We start from the raw sequence: 12,306 nt of genomic DNA, 5'->3' as shown, positions 1-12,306 counted from the left end.
GATTTGAAATTTCCTAGTAGGTTAAAACTGTGTGCCGAAGAAGAGTTCAAACCTGGAACCTTAGCCTTTTGCAGTGGAGTGCTCTACCAACTGAACTACCCAAGTACAGCTCATGACTTGCTCTCACAGCCTTACTTCCATCAGTACTTCTTCTCCAGCCTTCAAAATGTCCTCAAGGATGTAGCTAATCTATTTCTCAAGAATATCCTTTCTTTCAGGAGTACTTCTGCTATGCACGTAGGACTTCCAACTATAGGAGAAGAGGTACTGTCAGATGTAAAGCTTCAAAGACAAGTCGTTAGTCATGCGTGGATGACTCAGCCAGTAGAGCACTTGTCTGCGAAAGGTAATGATACCAGTGTAATAGTCTGGTGCACAGTTTTAATTTGCCAGGACTTTTCAAAATCAGTAATATTTGAAAGCTGTGTTCTGTTGTCTTTTGGTGGATCATTCTGTCACTGATCTCTGTATCTTATTTCCATTATAAGACCTCTAAAATAGTGATAAGATATCTGATGATTGATTTGTATAGTAAGCTTCAGAGTTCAGCAGTCCCCATCAGTTAATTTCATAAGCCTACCACAGAGCCAAATTTGGATATACTGCATTCGACATTTCCACTTTGTGACATCCCTAATAGTGGTCTTTGCCACTGTAGAGGTATAAAATACCAAAAAAGGTGGTACATCAGCTAAGATGCTGGGCTCACATTTGGGAGAAATGAGGTATCCAGATTTGGGTTTCCAGTGTTTTCCCCATATCAAATATAAAATGAACATGTGTGCATACATGGCCCCCCCCCCTTACACACACACACACACACACACACACACACACACACACACACAGGAGACTATAATATGGTGAAACTTACAGACTATATAATGGTGAAACTTACAAGAGGTCGTACAAATGTAATTCTCTCTTTGTTCAAAGCTTGTGGTACGAAAGCTGATAATGTACAGATCAGTGATTATTTCTGTCTGTCACCCTCCAAACATGTGCTTATCAAACTTTGTTACTGACCTGATTGCAACAAATTTTCCAGGTTTTTCTGACAGATTTTGCAACCTACACAAAGGTTCCCATTAACTGCATTCAAGCACTTGATCCTCGATTCTCTGAAGTACATAGTGGTGCAATTGCCTGTCACTTAGTTGGTATAAAAGCAGCTGGAGATAGATCTCAGTGGCCAAGTTTAGCATGTGAACATCTCGCAGATCTTATTCATAATTACACAGAGCTTTACATCACTAAACGGGTAAGTCTTGACAAATTCTGTAAGCCCATATACCTTTGTAAGCAATAATTTTCTGCTTTATGTAAGCAATATTTCTTGCAGGGAGAGATTGAAAACAATTCACTTCCTGTAGAACTTTGGGTAAAAGATGTTTTTGAGGGAGGACCATTGGACCCAACAACAGAAGTATGGAATACATTGAATCAGAAGCTGATAGATCAAGGACTTGCTATTCCTCTGAAACTGTAAGTGATATTTGAATTAGTTCCTTATTCATCAAAGATTTATCTGTAAATCACCCATTCATATTATTGATTTTTTACTTAGTACCTATTATTACAAATTATTTGTCTTTTATGTCTGGTGTGTGTTGTGTATGTGCCTTAGTAATATTAATTGTGTCAAAGTAACAGTTATTATATCAAAAAGAGAAGTCCTCAAAAACACCAAGGAGATATTTGAATTTCAACATCAAAGTAGCAACCAATTTATGCAGAAGCATTTTGAAATTTTGTATCTTCTTGACATTGTATCACAGAATGTCAGGAAATGAGAATTTTGTGTTTGGTTGTGAATCAATCTATGACATTCTACAGGAATCAGTGTGTGTTACTAATGGAAGCACACTTTATCTAGAAATTTTCAGTTTTGAATCTGACAGTTATTTTTTTGTCATGAATTCAAGTATTTATGCAGTAATTACTTTAATACATTTAAATAAAAGGAGAATCCCCTCATCCTCACAATAGGTGGGTCCCTGTCATCCTGGGATCTGAGGGACTTTCCATCCCTTTCTAAACTTCCTCAATATATTCCTCTCTACTCCCTTAGGAAGAAACTATTAGGTGTGGAAGCTAGGATAGTGAGTGTACTATTTTATGTGTCTGTCAGCAACACTGATATTTCTCCTATTTGTAAGTGCTGGCCATCAACTCTGACTCAAAATTTTAAAAATACTGACTTATTCTGCCTTGCTTGGAAAAGCACAGATGACAATCTTGAAGCAGGCTCAGCCTTTGGGAAGCGTCTCCCGGCTCGAGTGCTTGCTTGGGAGCTGCCAAGCATTCTCCTATATAGACACAAAGCCGACATGTGCACTGTTACTGTTACACCTGTAGCAGATTGGTTAAATCAGGTGATGAACTATTTTTATTCTGATCTTAAACTATTAAGAAAGACAGAGGACATAATGTGCTGTGTTGTTTGGCTGGCTTTTTGCTTTATTTGTTTTTCCTTAAAAAAAATATATATAAAAAACACTTTTCTCGACAAAAGAGTGAATCATATGTACGCACAATTTACTGAATTTTTGTGTTATTTGGAAATCGAGATGTATGTCACAATAAAACAATTCTAAATTTGTGCTGCTGTTGTCAGTCATTTATCAGAGTTTTAAAAATAAATTACATTTAATCACATTTGAGAAAGTACTCTTAACAGATAAAAATAAGTAAGCCAGTGGAAATCACAGGGAGACATGAAGACCTGCACAGCTCAGATCTGAATTTCATTTTGCAATTCATTTTATGGATCTCCAAAAGCGGTAAATTTCCTTGAATATTATGCAAAATTGGTTCTGGCTTTAATCCCCCCCCATGTCATGATATAGAAAATGGCAATGTGTGGTGCCAAGAGTATCTTTGTATGAGGTGGCTACTGTGACTCCAAGGATTGCAGCAATACATCATGTGAGGATGGTCATTGCTCTGCTACAGAGCAAGATTGCAGTTCATATCTTGGCACTGAAGCTCCCATTATGCTGATACTAATTAAAACTGTAATAGCACTATTATGGAACTAGACTTAGATTGTGTAAATCTGATTGCACATATTCATAAAGACTGTTCTGTATTGGCTCATTGATAGTGATTTAACTCATGTTACTTGGAGTAAAAATGTTTGTTCCATACTGTGTTTTGGGTTATTAGCTTATTGTCAATCTTGTTTTCCACAAATTACATGGTTTGTAGTAGTTGCCTGCCAGTTTGTGTTAGCCTCATTCAAAATTGTAAATATTCTAGGCCTTATTAAAAGAAAAAAATTTACAACTTTTTTTCCCAATTGGGTGCCTGTGATGTCCTTACATACGCACTAAATGTCATTATTCCTTTGCAGAGTATCGTAAACAGTGTGCATCATGTACATTAATGCCAGGGGCATAATTTAATTAAATGTTCAGTAATTTAATTAAATGTTCTGTACCTTATGGGTCAGTAAACGTGACCCTTATCTTTCTTTTGTATGTCAATAACCTGAGTTTAACTGTGGATGAGTATAAACTTATCGTATTTACTAATGACACTGCAACGGTTGATAAACAAAGTTAGTACAAATAATCAGCTTATAAGAAAGAGTAAACAAGCTATCACACAAGAATTTCAAAGTGCTCAAAAAATGCATCAAGACATCACATTTATCTCTTTCATTGATCAGACATTTGATAACAGTAGGTTTATAATTGTAATGCAGTTAAAACAACTGAGCATGTGGAATATGTTATTGCAAATGTAAGCCAATGCTCCCCTTTGTTTTTTTTTGTGTTAGAATCCTCTATTAATGAGAAACCAACAAATACAACTAATCATGCCTACTTTCATTGTCACCTAAAATATCAAATCTTATTTTGTGGAAATTCAAAAGCAGCCATCTGTACTTTCAGGTTGCAAAGAATGTTGATCATAATTATAAGTGGATGCAAAGCTAGACATCTTGTTCACTCTTAGCTCTCAGGTATTCCTGCTTCATGTATCTACATTATTGTAGCTCGGTTGTTGTTTAAAATGTGGTATATAAGAAGAACAGATTTCTTAAAGTTATATTCGTGACCATAATACAAGACTACCTAACCAAAATTTCCCTGATCTGCCAAACAGTTTTAACTTGACAGAACAGTTCATGCCATCTGAAGAGTGCAGATGCGCTTGGGGGGGGGGGGGGGGGGGTTGAGCTGTGGTGACTGGGTGGAGAGCCCAGTGGAAACACTCTTGACAGTAAGTAAATAACAACTATTTAACATCAGTGGATGATGTGTTGTGGGTCTTGTTCTGGGTGAGGGCTCCTGCCCTATATGTTGAGCTGGTTCCCTGGGATGCTGACAGCAGGCCTGTGGTAGCCCAGCACCCTCTAGAGGCCACAATCATTGATGTCAGTGACATCCTACTTCCTGTGGTGGCTAGGAGCCCTGGTGGCTCCTCATGCATCACCACAGTAGCGCGTGGGGACAGCTGTGTGCAGAATTTGGCTTACTGCCATCTGGCAGGAGTTGGACATCGGCTGGGACTGAGGCACCAAGTTCCACTAGGAATTCAGCATTGGCAACAGCAGGCACAGATGGCAGGTCAGCAGTGCTGTGTCACAAAGTCCCATGAAGAACTGAGTGCCGATGGCGGCTGGCTCAGCCCAACATTTGAACCCTTGGCTGCTGCTGGTGAAGCCCAGTCACTGTCCTACCTGGCATAGCCCTGGTGACGTGATGGCACAGGTGGACTTCACAACAGTGAGGCTTGCCCCCTTCCTGAAAATTCAGACTTATTTATATGCCTCTGGTGTGCATTTTTTCACTAAAACCCAGCACCTAGTCATATCATCCATAATGAGAGACTTGCCCTGGTATGGTGACATTGACCTGCCTGCTTTCCTTAATCTGTAAAGCAAGTGCATAATATTAAATTGGCTATGCTTCACTACTATGCAATTACTATATTAATCTCCATCTTCGTCAAACTATTTTTCGTCCTTTGCTCAGGGAGTCCAATCTCTGGGAACTTAATTTACCATTGGATCGGATTTCTGCGTTGCTCGTTGTATCAAATACATAAGAATTAGGCAAAGCAAAATGAAAAACAGTATGGCACTAGGAACTGCAACACTCAAAGTCATGGTTACCTGACATCTGCCATCCCGATATTATTCCACATGCTGCAACAATTGCTCCACAGTGATTCACTCTTCCTGTGCTCTATCTTCCAACTTAGTGAACAGTCCAGCCTGAGTTCTTATGTGTTATTAAGGAAGGTAAGGTTTTATTTGGACGTCTCTAGATATTCATCTGGCCAGTACAGCTGTGGCTGTGTCACATTCAACAGGGTAACTCCCATCATAGTAGCTGGTAAATGAAATGTGGGTCCCATAATATTACAGGTGGTCCATTGATTGTGACCGGGCCAAATATCTCACGAAATAAGCGTCAAACAAAAAAACTACAAAGAACGAAACTCGTCTAGCTTGAAGGGGGAAACCAGATGGCGCTATGGTTGGCCCGCTAGATGGCGCTGCCATAGGTCAAACAGATGTCAACTGCGTTTTTTTTTTTTTTTTTTTACGTAGGAACCCCCATTTCTTATTACATATTCTTGTAGTGTGTAAAGAAATATGAATGTTTTAGTTGGACCACTTTTTTTGCTTTTTGATAGATGGCGTTGTAATAGTCACAAACATATGGCTCACAATTTTAGATGAACAGTTGGTAATAGGTAAGTTTTTTAAATTAAATTACAGGACATAGGTATGTTTGAACATTTTATTTCGATTGTTCCAATGTGATACATGTACCTTTGTGAACTTATCATTTCTGAGAACGCATGCTGCTACAGCGTGATTACCTGTAAATACCACATTAATGCAGTAAATGCTCAAAATGATGTCCGCCAACCTCAATGCATTTGACAATATGCCCCACAGAAAGAAATCCGGGGATGTCAGATCTGGTGAACGTGCGAGCCATGGTATGGTGCTTTGACGACCAATCCACCTGTCATGAAATATGCTATTTAATACCGCTTCAACCACACGCAAGCTATGTGCCAGACATCCATCATGTTGGAAGTACATCGCCATTGTGTCATGCAGTGAAACATTTTGTTGTAACATCGTTAGAACATTACGTAGGAAATCTGCATACATTGCACCATTTAGATTGCCATCGATAAAATGGGGGCAAATTATCCTTCCTTCCTATAATGCCGCACCATACATTAACACGCCAAGGTCGCTGATGTTCCACTTGTTGCAGCCATCGTGGATTTTCTGTTGCCCAAAAATGCATATTATACCGGTTTACGTTACTGCTGTTGGTGAATGACGCTTTGTCGCTAAATAGATCTGTCATCGTCCCGCAATTTCTCTTGTGCCCAGTGGCAGAACTGTACACGACGTTCAAAGTTGTCGCCGTGCAATTCCTGGTGCATAGAAATATGGTACGAGTGCAATCGATGTTGATGTATCATTCTCAACACCATTTTTGAGATTCCCGATTCTCGCACAGTTTGTCTGCTACTGATGTGCGGATTAGCTGCGACAGCAGCTAAAACACCTACTTGGGCATCATCATTTGTTGCAGGTCATGGTTGACGTTTCACACGTGGCTGAACACTTCCTGTTTCCTTTAATAACGGAACTATCGCACGAACGGTCTGGACACTTGGATGATGTCATCCAGGATACCGAGCAGCATACATAGCACATGCCCGTTGGGCATTTTGATCACAATAGCCATACGTCAACACGATATCAACCTTTCCCGTAATTGGTAATCGGTCCACTTTGACACGGGTAATGTATCACGAGGCAAATACCGTCCGCACTGACGGAATGTTGCATGATACCATGCACTTATACGTTTGTGACTATTACAGCACCATCTGTCACAAAGCGAAGAAAGTGGTCCAACTAAAACATTCATATTTCTTTACGTACTACGTGAATATGTAATAAAAAATGGGGGTTCCTATTTTAAAAAACTCAGTTATTATCCATTTGACCTATGGCAGCACCATCTAGCGGCCCAACCATAGAGCCATCTGGTTTCCCCCTTCAAGCTAAACAAGTTTCATTCTTTGTAGTTTTTTTCATTTGATGCTTATTTCGTGAGATACTTCACAATTCTAAATGTCTTGCCCTCATGATCTTCCCTTGCTCATAGCATCTAGCAACTACTACTACCTTGTTGTCCACTGAGTATATCCCAGTGTAAACACACTGTCTGAAAACACGACTCTGGTTCTATCACCTCTTTTTGGCAACGATGTCTCTGTGTTTTACCTCTGAACAGTTGCATGTTGCATGTGGTACCACCCATTGCAATCTCGCAAGTTGGGCATATGGTGACTATCCTGCTCTGACATTGCTGAAACATCCCCCCTCCCCCTCCAGTTATCACCATGTGTTGATCCCTGTCTTCTGTCAATAGTAACACCCCTTTGACTCTCACTAACACAAACTTTCTTGCTGCCATTAATGCATCAGATAAGTGTGCACTATGTAACGCCTAGACACTGCATGCTTGCTTGCTACTGGTATCCTTACTGACATGTATAACCACGCATTATCTATCATTAGACCCACTGTAGCACCCTGGTAGTAGAATGGCAAGTTCTGGCTGCTCAGCTCTGCTACTAATTGTAATTCCAGTGGTAATTGAAGAGCTGACATGGAAAAGGGTGTAAGTGCCAAAAAGTAAATTTTTCAGGAGTTAAGAAAATATAACTGGAACTTCAGAAATGCTTTATTTCTTGTAATTCTTAGGTACAATCAGTTTAGTTGTGTGTTTTGAACAGTGCTCACTATAGATATTAACAAAAGGTATTGAAGTCATTGTCATACACAACAATAAAAAGTTATGAAGAGCAGATGTTCTTGTGGAACTGATGATATTTTGGATCTAGGTAATCCGACATAGCCAATAAATCCTTTTTCTTGGAATCACTGATGTTCATTACATGTGTCTTATTGTTGAAGGCATGCCTGTTCTCTAATTCCTCATATTGTCCCTTCTTGAAAATAGTGTGATGCTCCCATGCTTCCATTTCATTGAAGGTTTTCTTTGTTTTAATTTGTAGTAAATCTGTCACAGACACTTTGATCCACGATTTGTTAGTGATCTGTATTGCTGTTGTGTTTATAAACTCATCACAGGCATGGAAGACATCAAAGAAATCCGATTTTGCCATTGGCGCCACCTGAAATGGGTTGTGTAACTGCGACAGTTTCACTACACTCTGAAGTTCTTTTGGCACCATGCCTTTGCAAACAGGTTTTCGTTTTTCAATAACGCCAAAATCTTGAACACAAGGTGTATAAGAATGCCCAGAGACCAGAAACTTCAGTTCAATGGAATCATAGTATCCTCTCACTACTAGATACATTGGAACCAGCAACACCATCTTGTTCTTATTCTGACCAGCGCAGTTGTCACACCATATTTCCAGCTGGCACTTAGGTGTCAATTGATTGGACAGAACCTTTAAAAGACATGATGCAATAGCGCTACCTCCACAGTCTCCAATTTCTTCGTGCCACATACACATGACTGCAGAATTTCCCACATGAATACACAAGTTGTAATTTGACAGCTGGTGCATATAAAACATGTTACTATGTGTTAAAGTGGGCATGAACATAACCTGTTGCATATTGATAGCTACAGTCGCTACAATGCTCGAAGGATATTGACTAGATTTAATGGGAGCAGAAAGAAGTCTTACAGCTTTCCTGAGGTGAAGCTCTTTTGCAGAAATTGCAGCGAATCTGGGCACCCCACTGCTGGTATTTATTTCATTGATACGGCAGGTATCTGTTCTCGCCCATCAAAAATGCAGATTGGGAAATTCTCTCTTGAAGACTCTGTGATAAAATTGACCATCAATATGTGTCTTGGGAAATTTTTCCTTGAATGCATGATAAAGCCGATTATGTTTAAGTCAGGACTGAGGTACTGCTTTGCTGACTTCTGCGTCGAATAATGGCTTTCTTCTGTTGGGAATGATTGTACATGATCTTTTATGTTATGTATGTCAGTGGCATTATATTTTTGCTTGTGTGATGCAGCGGAAGTGCCTCGGACATCCCTGAACACTATATCTCCTTTCTTTAAACGTTCTAAGAGAAGTTGGTTTCCAAAAACATCTAAGAAGATATTGTTACAGACCCGTAAGGTACCTTGCCGTGATGGAATAGTGTACGTAGCTGACATTTGTCTTCTGCTGTCTGCTGGATCTTCATAGCTCCCATGGCATCGTCTTGCAGTGTTCGTCAGTTGAATTCGACTCATTAAATATGTGCCTTGTGCATCTTTTGCTAAATGAGAGAATCCTCATACAGCTTCTGGATGTCACTCTTGGTCAATGATTGGCATGCATATCGGCATCTACAGGAACCCTGGATAGAATGAACACAGCGGAATCAGCAACAATATTGAAGGAGTTTAATGCAAACAATGTGTTGATTATGTTGTTATATTTAACAAAGAACTGATTGAAACATACCTTGTCCGGTGATTTATACACTTCTTTCGCTTTTGGAATGTTCCTTGACATCTTAGCTCTCTCTAATTCTTCAGTAAGTGTCAAAACACACTTAAATGGGTAGTGAATATAAATCAACACTCAGGCTTCACTAAGTGTAGCATATACTCTCACTGAATACTGAATGGCACATGCATCCTTTTCCACGCCAACAACCTGGAGTTACATCAAATGCCATCCAGTGGCGTCAGTGGGAACTACAACCAGTCACTCTGGACATAGATCTATCTCCAGGCCACTGGCGGTGGCACATAGGACATTTTCAATGCAAAATTTGAATAATGACTGATTTAGCACTTACACCCTTTTTTGTGTCAGCTCTTCAATTGTCCTTGCATTTTCCTCAATGCCCTCAGATACAGCTCAGGTGACAGTGAGATCAGACTTAATTGCCCACATTGCGTAGTGATTGGAGTAGTCTTGTCATCTTATTCATGCATCTAGTACTTGCATACATGTTTGTACTGCTGCCAAGTCCAAGTTTACTATCTGAGACTCTGGCGTAATTCACAACTTCCGTAGTAATCTCTCGAAGCTTGTGTTAGTTGTTCAACATGCCGCTTTCCAAGTGTATTCTACCTTCAGTATCTATCCATTTGCTCTTCTGGACTGGAGCAATACCATCCCAGTTGCATCCTCCATCTGCTGCTTTTATTGTGCACATGTCCCGAGCAACTTTCTGTTGTACTCCTGGTAACATCTCCTCCAGCCTCCGTATCTCAGTCCACAGTTCCCACACATTAAACAATAAACTTAATTGACCAACCATGACTGGATAACACTATGTGTGGTTGCTTGGAAAATAAAATTCCTCTGTCCAGGTGAATTTGCAGTGCCCCCACTCTGCCCCCAGTGAAGAGGTACACCCCTGCCAAAACTACCATTCTTCTTTTCTGTTCTTCTTCCATACAACAACCTGAAGATGGGGACCAACATCACCTACCCTTCCCTCAGAAGCCTGCTGTCCCCAAACAGCATGTCTTGATAAATCTCACCCTAATGCAGTCGTACAATCTCTTCTGAAATAATGTCTGTGCCCTACACTATCCTCAAATGAAAAACATCCAAAAACTGCAAAACACAATATATATTAATTGTTTCCTTTGCCTCAGTCCCCTTCCGCCTCTTATTGCTCATCCTTCCACTTCTTATTCTTTGCCTCTTTTTCTTGCTTTGATTAATACTTTTCATGGAATTCCCTTGAATGATCATAGATGCACAATTTTTGACCTTGTCAGAAGCGTTTATTGGTGTCGTTATCTCAATTACTTGGTAAGAGCACTAGTACTGTGTTAAAAGTTTTCGTTTTCCCTTTGGAGTAATGAACTTGATAACTTCAATCATTTCCTATTTTGTACTGAGATAACATTCCACTCACTTTACTTGCCTCTTCCTGTTTCTCCAGCGCCTTAGTATTTGCTCACTGGACCTTTCTTCATATTTCCCTCACCATCTTGCAAATCCTCAGACTGACTCTACTTTTCTGTCTCCTTTCAGTGTAATCATTTTGAATGGTAATGGCATCTTCTTCCCAGTTCGAGTTATGACAACCGTTGTGCTAGTGTGCAACGTGGAATGGAAAATACTCACTCCGGAGGATAGGCATGTGTGTCAGTCAGAAGGTGTGCATTCATGTAATAACTAAACATCTTTCCAGTTGTTCAATGAACTCGTTCCGTCCTTCCATTAGCATATGGATGAAGTGGATCAGTTCTCAACTTTTTTACTTCAATAACCTACAAAACTCTCTCATCAGGTGTGACATGAAGTTCATCCCTTGGTCCTTAATTATTATCTCCAGCATCCCAATCTAGTGTATCCACCTATTAATCAGTGCCTGCATGACCGCGAATGCTTGTTGCTTCCCCTCCTCCCACCCACCCTACCCCACCCCCACCCCCGTCTCGAAATCATGAGAAAAATGGTCTATTATCAGCACAAAATGATTACCTGCTGGTGTTCATTTGAATAGTCCTAACGCGTCCACTGCAATTAAACTACACAGTTCTGTTGCTTCTGGCAACTTCTGCAATAGTACCTGCTTCTGATTCAAATGTGCACACTGCAAACATTCCACAAGATTTCTGATAGACCGATCAACACCATTTTTTCTTCCCTTCTGCCACTCTCAAATTCATCATCCTGCATCCTCCCTTGGCCCTATAAGATGTGATTATGCATTTCAAATTGTACTTCATGTTTCAATTCCACTGGCACAACCACATATGGTCCTAATTTTGTTTTTCTGCGTAATAATCCAACATGCAGGCTAAACTACCATTGCTTACTATACAGTCTACACTCCTTGTTGGCAGTCTGTGATGCTTGCCATTCCCCAAAGTACTGATCTAATGCTTTTACTCCTGCTATTTTTTTGCTTACACGCCACATTTCCAAGCTTCTTCCCTGGTTTGTGAATTACTTTGTACTCAAATTCACTAAGTTTTAATGCCCATCTCGTAGGTCTACTCAGTGTGTCCTTCAAACCTAGCAATAGCTTCAAAGCAGCATGGACCCTCATTACCTTGAACTTCCTCCAATGCAGGTAACACCAGGAGTATGTTACTCCATACACCAAGCTAAGGATTTCCGTCTCCATCGTAGAATAATTCCTCTATGCTGCGCTCAACTGTCTTGATACGAAGGCATAATGTGTTCCTGACCATTGATCTATTGGCTCAGAAAACATCCAAGAGCATGGTTTGAAAAGTCATGTGACAATATGAACTTCTTCTGAAAATCTGGAAACACTAACACCAGATCGAC

The 12,306-nt window shown here is 40.0% G+C and overlaps 1 protein-coding gene across 3 annotated transcripts in view; it reads left to right on the top strand.

Annotated features, from left to right (window-relative positions):
• LOC124595488 (RING finger protein 17) overlaps window positions 1–12,306 on the top strand; it is a 485,726-nt gene that overhangs the window by 393,483 nt on the left and 79,937 nt on the right. For all 3 annotated transcript variants that reach the window (XM_047134251.1, XM_047134250.1, XM_047134249.1), the window contains exons 20-21: window positions 1,049–1,261; window positions 1,343–1,485. In XM_047134251.1, the coding sequence (XP_046990207.1) occupies window positions 1,049–1,261; window positions 1,343–1,485 (356 nt within the window). The remainder of the gene's footprint in view (window positions 1–1,048; window positions 1,262–1,342; window positions 1,486–12,306) is intronic.

The sequence above is a fragment of the Schistocerca americana genome, chromosome 2 (assembly GCF_021461395.2).
Source record: "Schistocerca americana isolate TAMUIC-IGC-003095 chromosome 2, iqSchAmer2.1, whole genome shotgun sequence".
NCBI classification, from domain to species: domain Eukaryota; kingdom Metazoa; phylum Arthropoda; class Insecta; order Orthoptera; family Acrididae; genus Schistocerca; species Schistocerca americana.
Note: the sequence above shows the minus strand (reverse complement) of the source record. Positions and strands in the feature narration are given on the sequence as shown.